Below are 13,747 nucleotides of genomic sequence, written 5' to 3' on the forward strand. Positions count from 1 at the left end.
AAATATTTGCGCTCTATATTGTGTGTATAATAAGAAAACAAACTGTGGGTATAGTCATATTGAGTGAGCTTATTAGTCAGATATGAAACAAAAGCTGCTGGGTGTATGTCATATATAATAGATGTGTGCTGTCTTGTTAAGCCCAGCAGGCTGTATGTGGCTGTGTCTCTGTGGAGATAGGCTCTGAAGCTCGCTGTACCTGGTAATTAAAGAGAGTTTGTGGCAAAAGCCAAACATCAGGAGAGATGAGCTATGAACAAAAGAGCTGTGACAGTTTCAGGTTATGTGATTTTTGTGTCCCTTTTTGGCCAAATGAAAAATCAATACATTTTCCGGGTTATACATATTCAGAGTGTCCACCATGCTTCCGCCCTGATGGAGAGAGGGGCGGGGGACTGTGGGCTAGAGTGGGGGGAGTCGCCTGTTCGCCTGTCATAACTGTACCATCGCATTTTCCAACCCACTGGTGAATATTTCAGAGTTGATGTGATTGCCCTTCATGACAGCGGTGATGCTTTTTTTTTCCCCCTCTCTTTTCAGACAACCCTTCAGCCACCCCCACACTCCCGTCAACCCACCCCAATTCTGTTTTGTCCCTTTGAATCGCTGCAAATAGGTGAAGGCATTGTAGTGTGAGCTGGAGGAAAAAGAAAAAGATGCATTTATAAAAGGAGGTTGATTTAAGAGGAGGCAGCAGTGGAAGACAACAAGCATAGATGCATGGCGGGGGGTGGCGGAGAGGCAGAGTGACTCTTTGTGCAGGACAATGTCCCTCAGGCAGAGTAGATGGGAGAGCAATGCCTAGTGATGTTTTTGCCCCATATCCAGGCTTTTAGCCAACCATCCTAGCAGGGAAAAGTACAGCCTGCATCTTCCATTGTGGACATAATATGTACTAGCAAGCGGTCATCATCTTGGACATTCAAGAAAGTCATGGTGTGTGGTGTGTGTGTATGTGTGTCTACTGGAACAGAAGAGTGAGCAGTCCCTGAATGCTCACTCCCTGTGCAGCCACATTAACCTAGATCCTCCTCTCCTTCATCACTCAAGTAAAACACAAAGAGAAAAGAACTAGAGCGGCACTCACTTTATCCACTTTATTTGCAATGTATCTAAACATGCCATTATCACGAGAAGTATTTCTAATTAGTATTATTTCCCATGAGATAACACATTAGGGAACGTATTTAATACATCACATGGTGCTTAATAACAGTTTCTAACTTACTGAGTATCAAGAGCACAAAAAAGCAGCCACATTAATGTAATTTCTTTTCTGTGAAAGAATACATGACTTCTATGTGTGACTCTTTGTGACCTGAATGCGGTGAGTGTTTCCTTTAAAGTTGTCAGTGACTTTGAAAGGCAAGGGGGATCAAATTAAGTGTTGTGTGGAAGACCTATGGGGCTGGTTTGATGAGCAGGCACCACCTGGAGAGCGGTGGAGGAGGGGAAGCCACGATATTGTTCTAAGGCAGTGTGAGCTATCACTGCTGTTTGTGATTAACTTGCCGTTTAAAGTTTTTTTAGTTATTAGCTGCCCTAACCTCGTACCCCTCTTCCATCTCCTGCACCTCCTCCTCCTCCTCTCCCCCTCCTGCCCTCAGCCCCATGGAGACACAAAGTATTCATTCACATTTAGATCCTGAGGTCACAGCAGGGCCAGCAGGGAGAGGCCAGCGAGTCCCCCCATAGACAGGTCAGGAATCTAACACGTTACTCCGACCAGCAGCGCTGAGGTAGCCTACTCTTGTTTCTTTTCAAAATGTGAAAGTGTGTGGGAGCGAGAGCACGAGTGAGAAAAGAGTACAGAGGCAGATACACTTTCATTTGGTGTGTGTGTGTGTCTGTGTGTGTGTGTGTGGCAGGTCTTGTGTTCGTATGTGTTTTCTGACACTTTACTACATTGATTCTAATTGGCAATAATGTGTATTTTACTATACTTTAATTCATTTTAAATATTTTTTATTTTTTATTTGCTTTTTTGAATTTATCTCTAAGTTGTAGTTAATATATATGAATACATCTGGAATACATAAGGTTGATTAACACACAAATCAGTATGTTATTTAAAAAGCATTTTTTGTGGACACTAAATAATGTTGTGGTTTATTGGGTGTTCATAAGCAAAAGCCCTTCTTGTCTCTGGCTCGATTGTGGTCGTGTTTTGCTCTGTTGTGGTTTTATGAGAGGTAGCTTATGAGGGCATAAGGAGGTAGCGTTTGTCAGTGAGTGAGTGAGTGTGTGCGTGTGTGTGCGTTTGTGTGAGTGAGGCGGAGGGGGTTTCTTGGGGGTCGTAGTGTTTTCCTGTGTGTTGTGCTTTAAAAGGGGGGTCCTGTGTATGGGGCGCAGAGGTGCTGATATGAGGAGCGTACAATGCATGAAAGCCCTCAGCATGGGTCCTGTGTCTCATTGTCCCACGGTACCCTCCTGTCACTTTCATTTTGCACCCTCCAGTCCAGAGTCAGGCCAACTTTGATACAAGTAAGGGGTGCAAGGGATGCTGGGGGGAGCAAGAGGGGGATTTTGAAAAAAGTAGGGGAGATAGAGTCTGTGAAGTGTGAAATAAGATTGCTTTTTATCCGACAGTGCAGCGTTAAAGAAAAGGAAGCTGTCCAGCCCTGGATAAAGCGGGGGAAAGCACACCTCTCTGATTTACAGTGCGGTCCTGTGAAACCTGGTTAAAATTATAACAACAGCCACAATAATCAAAATGAGAGTAATGAGAGCTTAGACACACAGCTCCACACAAGAGCCCAGAGAGAAGCAGAGCTCAACCCTACTCAAGAGCTGGGGAGAGGGAGAAGCTCAGCTCAGCCCCCGCGCTGCTTCTCCAGGACTTACGAAAGCCAAGAGAGACAGACAAGACAGTGTTGTTGACTGAGATTCTGTATGTATGCAACAAAAAAGAGCAGACTGTCACTGCTGTTTAAGGAAGACTGGAGCCATTCTCAGGTAGGACTGAAATTCTGTAGTTTAAAAAAGGCAGTTATCATCATAGCAGTGTATTCTGCTGAGGCCAAGGATGGGAGGAGGAGCCTGACCTAGTGAAAGATATCTAGAGTGACTATTATTACTTGCTTCTGCTCTTCTCTACAGTCTGGGAAGGAATACTGGAAAGTGCAGTGGTTACTATCAATTATTTATTAGGCCGTTTGTGCTTGTCAGTCTGATTAGCATTAGTGTAATCACTGCTCTTCAGGGGAAAGGAAGGCTGCTCTCTCGCATCTGAAGGTAATCTTGCCGTTTTCAGTGTCTCATCTTCACCGGACGCCTCTTGCATAGCATCTGCTTTTGTCATCTCCACACATTTCTTCCCTTTTACCCTTCCCCGTGTGTTTCTGTCTGTTGCTGCTCGGCCCCTTCCTCTCCCCCCCCCCCCCCCCCCCCCCCTCATTAATGTGTGTGAGCAAGTTGCTCTCTCCCAGCTTGTATAGAGTGACACCTATGGGCCTGATTAAGCATCTGCACTCACTGGCAAAACACAAGAGGGGAAGGCTGCTAAGTGTCTGTATGGTGTGTGTGTGTGTGTGTGTGTTTGTGCGAGTGCGTGTGCGTATGTGTGTGTGTATGTGAGTGAGTGTGTGCGTATGTCTGCGCGTGTCTGTGTGTAAAATGCTGGAACAGACAGAGCCCATGGACTGTCCCCACTGAGTGAATGGCAGAGCAAAGCTGATATTTATATGCTCAGAACAGATGAGTGTAATCTCTGTGTCGGCAATGGGCTTATTCAGCTTGCATGATTAGATTAATGGAACTGTTTCATATCATTGTATTAGGATGGTTAATGAAGACAATTAATTAGAAGACAACCTTCAGGCTATTGTCCTTAACATCTCTCAGATTTGGGTTAGAAATGGCCTGCTGCCATAGCTTTGAGTGTTTCTCCTCATCTATTTTCAGAGTTAATCTTTGGCTACAGTTTTAGTGTCTCTTTCATTTGCATCCTACTCTTAGGCCACTCATGACCTTTCATTAATTATGGTCGGCCTGGCTTTAATCATTCTGTAATACCGTTGAAGATGAGATGAGGAATAGGAGAAGCCATTTGCCACTTAAAGATGCAACACTGCTCCTGGAATTAAATGTCTGCATTTCTGCATAAATTATGGACGATGCGCTGTGTTGTGTGTGCTAAAAGTGTCATATACGTTGATTAAACATCTAAATAAAGAAGTCTTGAAAACAGGAAAAAATATCAGTGCGCAGTATGCAGGAAGTTGGGGGTGGGTACAGGGAAGATAAACAGAATTAGAATGTTGGCTGTCTATCACAGTAATGTTTAAGCACAACGTGTGTATTAATGTGTAGGTGGGGAATTAGTCTCACTACAAGTGTCACATAGCTAAGAAATTACACCTTGCCCCATTTTTAAAGGTGAAAAAATTTACCTGAGGATTATTTTGTAATCTGAGCACCTATGCAGCTGTACAGTATCCTAATTCTCACAGAGTTGTGGATATTTATGCAGGCAGGAGTTAGATGGGATTTTGAGACTCAGTAGGAGGTCTCTGGTTTTCATGGAATGTTTAAGATCCACCTCACCAGCACGGGATGGGCTGCACCGCATGGAAGTCATGGGTTGCCTTGGAAACATAATAGAAACATGGTTGAAAATAAAAGAGTAAAATGTATTCATGTGTGTGGGATCCAGAGAACACTTAAATATGCTTTTTTTTACCAGGAGTCAGTCATCCCTTTTAAATATTTTTATTTAAACACGGGATCATTGGATCACAGGATCGGCTTTCAGCATTAATGTGTAACAACACAATACATGCAACAATCAAGCTGTGTCCTACAGCATTTCTATCAGCGAGCAGAAAATGGAAGATATCGCTCTTGTCCTGCCAGTAATACAAATTCCATCGACTTTCATTGTTTTTAAACTTAATAACCCCATATGCATGCATAATACAATTTAATATGTTAATGTGGCCATAGTGTGTATTCAGTCAACCTTTAACAGGCAAGACCATTTTAGATGTGCCTTAAAAATAGCAAGCTTGTTGTAGATATTTTGAAGATATTTTTTCGGCCTACAGTGAAAAAGACAAAGTCAATTTAATTTCACATACACAGCAGAGAATGAAAAGTCAAATAACAAAAAAAAACTATAATTTTCCATAATGTATTTTTCATTAAGCATCTCTATTTACACCTTTAGGTGGAAATTGTTTCTAAATATATTATGAGTATAAGACATCAGGTAAGGGTTTGTGAGGAAAGCCATGTGGTTCAGAGATGTAGAAGCATTCAAAGTGTATCTGTGGTAATGACACATACCATAGTTTGAGAACACTATGTCAAAAGTATATATACAATGTATGTACTGTTTCACTGAGAGGATAAACAGTGACTGTTGTGGATAATGTAACGTCATAAAAGTGGTTTTGGCTGTGGGTAGTCATGTGGAGTGCTAAGATTGGATGTGTGATGACTGCAGGGCTGAATACTTGAACAGGATATTTCAGTAGCTGTTGTAGCATTGTCAATATATCAATAGCTCATAGAGTAGAGACCTGAGCATGAAAGCATTTTCAAAAGAGCATTTAAGTACATTTGCTGAGAATTAGCTGACGTGTGTAATAACTGATAGGGCCTATTGACTGCGGCCTAGTTTACTGTTGTCAAATCAATGCTATTGCATGCAAGTCCCACTACTTTTAAACAAACTTAACAGGCAAAGAGGATGTTCAGGGGGCACTGGAGGGAAATAAACAAGATTGATGCCCTTTTTATTATCTGTTTTTGCTATCTTTCCTCTGTGTTACTTACAAATGGCGTTATCGGATATCTATTGTTTGGACTTCAATGCTCCTAAATGGCCTGATATATCGAACTGAGGCTTTTAAGGTGGTTACAGGGGATTTCTGTCTTTGACTTGGCATAAAAATAAAATGAATTGTGGCTCTGAAAGTTTTAAATATTTATGATTTTCTTTCTTTTTGCAATAGTAAGATATAAGAAGTGAAATGAGGCTTGTATAGGTAAGTAAAGTAGCAGATTGCAGCAGGATAGTAATGAATGTTTGTGTTCATGTGTGAGAAAAAGAATGAGGGCTTGTCTACTATAAGGTCTTCCTTTTTAAGGTAACTGCTCAATTCGTTTTCCATCTGCCCACTTTAGACCACATGTGAGGATTGTTCCAGTCATGTCCACAAATAAACAGTGGAAACCATATTTTGGCATGGTCTTGAATACATGGAAAAATATATTTGCTCTCAATACAATATACAATACAATACACACATAATAATTATAAGAAAATATCTAAAATAATAGTTATAATAATACGAATAAATATTGACCAATAATCTTCCCTTATGATATAACTCAGATTTTATAATTCTTGTCAAAACAAATTTCACAGTGATGATCAGACAGCACCGGACAGAAAGCAGATTCTGCCCTCTTTGTCTGCTAGCCTTGCAACTGTGTGTCAGCATATGTAATTGTTGCAAGCTCCTATAGAAAAAAACGCTGCCGTCCCTTTAAGTGCTTCCACCAATTCTGATGGCGTGGTGATTTACATATCCCATCCTCCCTCCCCCTTCAGGAGAGCTGAGTGAGGATGTGGAGGCTGCTAGTGAGACCACCACAGACCAGGAGGACCAAACCAAAGACAGAGAAAGTGGGGGGGAGAAGGAGCTCACCAAAGGGACAGGTAAGGCCAATATTTACACCACACACATTTAGGAAACTATTCACAGGAAACATGTGGCCCTGCACTTGAATGGTATTGAACAACCAGACTTTTATCAAAATACTGAGAGCCTTTTTAAGCATTAAACACTCTCTCTAAAATACTCCCACTTTCATGCTGCAGGTTTCCAGGCATTAAATCCCATCAGATACAGTTAGGATAAACTATCAATTTAGATAACATGTCCAGGCGACATGTGACCCATGTTTTGTCTTTGCTCAATAGGTGATGTGAAGAGAGGGGCCTGTATGTATAATTCCAGCTGAGCCATGTGTGTACACACATGTGATAGTAATGCCCCCTTCCCAACTTTGCTGCACACACACACACACACACACACACACACACACACACACACACACACACACACACACACACAGGAACACAGACAACACTTACCTGTGTTCAATGTTGTCAGATCAGGATGGTGTTATCTGTGGGCTTCTTTATTGACAGGTGTAGGTGGTGAATCCTAAGCAGGGGGTTGGGCTTAGGAAGAGGGGAGGAGCTTTAGGCCTCAACAATCTTTGGTCAGAGGGTCCCAAAAGAACATTTTGAGCAAATTCAATTGGGCTATTTTTCCAGTTTGAATGGTTCAGCCTGCATGTGTGGAATCTTTTTTTCTCTCTGTTTGTTGGACTTATTATGACAATTACTACACCACATAGTGAAAAAAAGGTATAAACTTTGACCAATGTTTGAGTTTCGGTATGATTAGGGTCAGTCTGAAAAGACCCTATATTATTTTAAGAGAAGGACATTTTGCAATGAAAGATGACAACACTGATGATTGTAAAAGTACACCACCAGTTACGGTTCTTATAGCAGTATTGCACTGTACTATTGTTGGTGGTACTATAACTAGAAGTACTTAAGTTAGAGCAGTTTTTTTGACAATTATTAAAAGAAGAAGAGGGAGCTAATTTAATAACACTGATGCTCTGTGTGCAGCCAGTGGCAAAAATAGTTTATCCATAGATTGTCAGATTTGTGAAAGATGTCGACACTTCTTTAAAAACGGCTACCTTTCAAGCTGTGCTGCCCAGCGTTATCTCCTCAACATGAATGAAGCGTGGTCTCAAAGTTTAAAGCATATCGTACAGTATATGTGCATCACTGCATCTAATTATATACAACGCTTTTGTTTACAGACTGTATACAGATATCTGAAACATCTGTGTAAATTAAATATAGTTTCATTTTCCTTTTTTATGCACAATTTACTTTGTACGCCTGTGTGCTGGCAGATAAGACATCTCTTATTCAATAGAAGAGAGTTCTGATAATGATGACACTGAACATTAACAGGCCTGGATAGATGCTTCTCACTTGTCTAACTCCGTGTGTTACTGCAGGATGTTTTGATTTACACTAGTCAGGTTAAAAGCTGGAAAACAATTCAGACCTTTTGCATACCTAAGTTTTTTATAAAGTGTAGGGAAAAAAACTTCATCACAGTGTTTGAAGCCTAGCCTTTGTAAAATGTCTTTGATATTCGAACTTCTATTTTAAATGAGGCTGAGTTGTTTGTGCTCTTTGAAAGGGCGACACTCTTCTTTGATGGAAGAAATAATGATATGCATGCCTGACTGAATATGGCTAAAAGTATGTTTTAGCACATCAAAATAAAGCACTTTAAAAAGCATTAAAATGAGCTGGCCGATTAATAATTCACTCATACCTGTGGTGCACAGGAAGACGACTCCTCGCATTAGGATTCCTCCTTTTTGAAAGGCATGCAATTTGATACAAGCATATTCAGTTCCTTTCCTCCCCTCTGTCAGTCGCTAATCACCAAATAAGTGTGTTTCTGTGTTTTCACAAAGGAAATATGTGCTTGCATATGAAAAATGTACAGCTTCCCAGCAGCTTATTAGAAACGCTTAGTTAAAAATAGCATGCGCATTAGGGAACCAGGTCTGAGGTTCTGTTTGATGTCAGTGAAGAGGTGGGTGGGTATGTTGGGGTGGTGGGTTCAAGGCTGTGTTGTCAGCGAAAGGTTGACAGCTGTAGTTTAATAGAAGCGTCCCTTTTCATACTTCAAACTTTTTGTGATTGGTGATTACAAAACCCATGAAAAGTAAGAGCAAAAAAACATTGTGAGGGGGAAAAAGAGTGAGGAGGAACTCACAATTCATTTGGTAAACAGGGGAGCACTTGATTGGGCAAGTGATTGTCTGAAGATTCTTCTACAGTAGGCACACAAAAGGTGTGTATGTTAGAATGCGGTGTATGAGCGTCTTGGCCAACCTGTTATTTATCTGAAAGGTGCTCGATCTCCCACTGTCTGAGACTGAGCTGTTTCTAAGGTCCATCATTAGAACTGCTGAAGTATTTCTTCTCATCGTCATGTAGCTGTTGGAACAGAGCACAACATTGTACCTTTACAAATGACAGTTACTGTCAGACAGACAGAAAAAAGGCTTCCTCCTTTTTAAAGCCGCTGTCAATCTCATTTTCTCTTTCTTGTTCCACAGCTCCTCAGTATTCATTAAAATCATTTAGAGGTACATCAGACGCCTTTGTAAAATGCATATGTATTCAGCATGTCATCTCTTGAAAGATGCCTTCATTATTCTGTTGTTTTTTTTATTTATCTCAAAGATGATACATACATTTACATGTACAGGCATTCAGACATATGTAAATGTCATATGCTCCCAACACCTTAAGTAATATGGTGTGATTATGCATAGGATGAGCTTCTGCATAGGAACAGGATCCTTCATTAAAGCAGGTGGTGTATTTATGCAGCAGCTGAATGTATAGGGATGCAGCAAGGAGAAAGGCAGGGTGGTGAGTGTAGGAGAGATGGGAAGGTGGAGAGAGCAGGAAGAGGAGGAAGGAGAGGAATTGTTAATATATCTGCAGATTTGGACACTTTGATGTGACACATTCAACATAAATGTATGGGACAGGTTGTATTGAAAACTATTAACAGGTAAATTAATCTGTCTTTTTGGTCTTTATTTTTCTGTACCAAGTGATCAAACAATGCAAGAGATGTGAAGTTAGACTTGGGTTTATTAAGGCCAAATAACTTGAGCTATATGGGGAAATTGGGAATCATTCTATTTCTAATTATAATGTAAATCATTGTGGGGTTTTTTTAGATGCCATCATCTCAGCCATATTACAGCCTTTCTTTTTTCAAACATGCAAATATGTAGTGTGCACACAGCACATGTTTGTATGCAGTGAATCTCCTTTTACCATCACTTGCCATGCTGGACTTTTTCCCTGTTAGCTTGGGCTTAAATGTTACTGTTGTTAAAATGTGTAGGAGTATTTTGACATAGTTTTGTGGAACACCAGGTGACACATATTATGTAAAGGTAAATATCGTTTCGATGAAGACTGTGCAGCTGTGTGTGCTTACAAGTCTGTGTGTTTCCTGTGTGTGTTTATATAAATGTGCTTTAACATTCATATGTGCATGTCCAGGTGTGTTGTGTGCAGGAGATGGACACTGTAGATGCTGCATTTAGTCTGTATAATGAACATGGTGATTAGCATCCCCTACACCCAGCACTGTGGCATTGCAGTCTGCTCATATTTTACCATGCTCTACATTGTGCTGTTTGTCTTCTCGTGTTGCTCATTCAGAAACCGACCTACAAAATGTTATGGATTGTTCTCCATATAACAATGCAGATATGTAGATTTAATATTAGCTGTGGTTGATGCTTATGGTTAGTTACAATCAAATTATTCAAGTTTATGTTAGTGTTACTCTAAGCTGGGAGACATTCAGTGCAGTGGTGATTTGTTGTTGCTTTTAAACCCTAAGTAGTATGAGAAATCAGCAGACAGAGCAGTGAAAATGTTTACATATTCATATCACGTCTTTTGAGTGCTTGTCATCCCTCAAATTGTAATTCCTTTTGTCTTTGAAGATAATAGGCCATAAATTGTCCTTGTTTGTGAGCCAACTCCCCGAAAGCTCAGTGTTTATGAGTTTTACCACGGGGTGTCTAATAGGCAAGCACCAGTGCTGTGTCTCAGAGCGTCCTGTTAAGGTGAACGCCATGTCATCCTGTTGTTCAGTGGATTAATAACACTTCTGCTAATTAATATCTCCTCTCAATTTCTTCTAGAATAATTGGCCTTTCTTGCAATTGCGTCGTTTGGCTGCATAACACCCTTATACTACACAGTTTTGTGTTTTGTTCTTGAACTTTGTAAATCATTTCATTTGTAGCTTTAATACTGGCTTCTTAGTTCAAGGTTTCAGTGTTCCTGTATGTATTTCTACGTAGAATAATTACCTGAGAAATATAAGGTGAAATGGAACACTGCCCTTTATTGTTATGGGCTCTGACACAGACTAGAGGAATAAAGATAAAAACCTTGATAGGAATGGGAAAAGGAAAACACAATATTCAGGTCTGTTAGCAGCATTAAAAGAGAATGATTTGTAGCACTGGATGAGTTGAATTATCTCCATATTAATGGCCAGGGGGAATAGAATTTAGGATTTTCAACATTACGGGGGGCAGAGGCAAATCAGAAGCCCTCTACAATGTAAAGGTGAAAGGTTTCAGTTCAGAAAGTGTACCACTGAGGAGCTTTTAGGTTTGCTATGCAGAGGAATTTCGGGCTGAGCTTCAGTTTAAAGTGATTGGCAGACTGTGGCTGTTCTGGGCAAAGTGACAGTAAAGTTATGCAGCCTCGCTGGCGTGGACGGACTGGATGATAGGTTACGTTTTTTACAACCGGAGGTCTAAAGCTGCCTCGGCGAGACAGGAACTGTGGTAATGAGGGGGCAGAGGCTCCGGAGATGATGAGGACCCCATGTCAGTCAGTAGGAGGGGAATTCCCCTCCGAAGCACCAGGAATCTTTTTCCCATCCTTCACTACTTTACATATTGTTTACTGTAACTCACATTTTAGAATATGGATAACCTCTCTCAAGGACAAAGCCGATTAATGGCAGCTGTGATTACACTCCTGGAAGATTTCAATGGCAGATGACCTGTTGTGTCTAATTCAGTCTGCGCTGTTGTCAGTCACTCTGTCCAATCGGCATATTTTTCCCCTTAAAAGCACAGCAAGGCTGTGATTGCTCCAGAGAACCCTGCAGTGTGCTGACAGACCCTTTGCTGCTTGAATAATACAGTCCAGCTATGGGAGGTGAGAGAAGGTGCCAAAGTCCAATTCACTTACGGGACTTGACAGCACAAAAGCCTCTGGTTTACGGAAAAGGGGCATGAATTAATAATCACCTAATTGGCTCTTAGGTTTTTTTCTCCACTCCTGCCCTGCCTTTTGTGCTTTCAAACAAAAGTCCACCCTGTGTATCTGTCAGAAGAGGTTTGGTGTGGATGGGGGATCTGTGTCTAATGACCAGGCAGAAGAGGTCAGGCTAACAGACAGACTCCTGACAGACATTAAGGTCACTGACGGAGGGGGAACCCAGAGTGGTCTCTGTGGGGGACTACTTGTGAATGGGACAAGCATTGTTAATCTAACCAACCACAGAGGTTTAAATACTGTCATATACTGTGGTTTTAGGTCTAAAAGTTCCCTTAGAGTCATACAGGGGATGAGACTGTCACTTCAAGAAGAACTCGGCCAGAGTGACAGAAATATTATTTATGAAAGAGAAAACAGCAGGAATTATTCTTAAAAATTCTCTCCCAGCTACCCCCACCAATATAACATCAGAAAGATAAACTAGACCTCACCTCTAGTTGTTGTCAGCTATTCTTGACATCCATTGCACATCTCACCTTTCTCTTCTTTCTTGACAGTACATTGCTCCTGTGATAATTGTATATCCTGTTCCACCAGGACCTAATGTTTTGGTCATTGGTTCTGATCTGCTGTTATTGTAGATCCATATATCTCACATGTACGAATCTGTGCTCGGACACAAGTGTCCAATATGCCATGTTAGACTGTGCCTTTACGACAAAAATCTTCCCAGCTTTTCAATGTTGCGGTCATTTTTTTCATCACCCTTGACACACAAAAAAAACTGATACAGTAGTTGGATGTTAGTCATGGTGCCGGTGATGGTGTCAGGGTGTAGGGTTCTTAAGAGAGGCGATTGATCAGATTTATAGGGTCTTAATTGGCCATGACGAGAAAGACTGTCTGAGTAAGCCTCTCCAGCCCTCCATCTGTCCCCTTCTCTCTCTCTCTCTCTCTCTCTCTCTCTCTCTCTCTCTCTCTCTCTCTCTCTCTCTCTCTCTCTCTCTCTCTCTCTCTCTCTCTCTCTCTCTCTCTCCCCATGTCTTTCTCACACACACATAAAAATAACACACCCTGAACTAAAGCTGGTTTGGGTCCGTTCTATAGCAGCTCTCCAGTGCCTTAGCATAAACAGCCACTTGTTTAACCTCTCTGGTGTTAATCGTGGATGTGGAATATACTTATAATCAATTATGTTTATCCTCTTAATAGTGAGACTGAGAGGATACTTGTGTCTACTTAATCCATGCTTACTTTCTGTATTGTATGTATGTACCTTAAAGCTGTGGCACGAGCCTTGCGTTATTTACTGGTATTGCTGAGCTGCTGGTGAAAACACAAAAAACGCTGATGTTTCCTAACTAACTCAATAGGCTAGCTCAAAGAGAAATCTTTTCTTTTTTTTAAGGGAAACATATTATCATTATTAAATGTAATTATGACCCCCAGACATGTGAACGGTCAAAAGATCAACCAGATTGTTAAGATGTGAAGGTGACCACAGATGACCATCCTTGTTTTCCTCGAGAGATGAGTTCAGGGGAAGTAGGAGTGGACTGAAGTAGAGTTTAGGAGGAGGAGGAATTGGTGAGGACAGTGCCATGACTGAGAGGTTAATGTCAGGGAATGGGAGGTTCCTTTTGTTTAACATTCCCTTTGTTTATTGGCGGATGTGTTTAATAGGATTGACTGTGACTGGACCCTAATAGGGCCTCCCTGGCTGATCCCAGTGTCTCTAGGAGATCTCGCAGGCTGCTCTGTCCAAAGCCAGGTCCCCCACTGGGTAATCAGCTCAACTGCCCTCGTCCTGATTGGAGCTGACATTTTAATGTCTGGAGCAGAAGC

At 41.2% G+C, this 13,747-nt stretch overlaps 1 protein-coding gene across 1 annotated transcript in view; it reads left to right on the plus strand.

Moving 5' to 3' along the window:
• Positions 1 to 13,747, plus strand: part of zfhx3b (zinc finger homeobox 3b) — a gene marked incomplete at its 5' end in the record, with an annotated part of 87,896 nt that overhangs the window by 54,596 nt on the left and 19,553 nt on the right. The window contains one exon of the mRNA XM_079169321.1: positions 6,560 to 6,667. Within this exon, the coding sequence (XP_079025447.1) occupies positions 6,560 to 6,667 (108 nt within the window). The remainder of the gene's footprint in view (positions 1 to 6,559; positions 6,668 to 13,747) is intronic.

Source organism: Pholis gunnellus, assembly GCF_910591455.1.
Source record: "Pholis gunnellus genome assembly, chromosome: 1".
Lineage (NCBI taxonomy): Eukaryota > Metazoa > Chordata > Actinopteri > Perciformes > Pholidae > Pholis > Pholis gunnellus.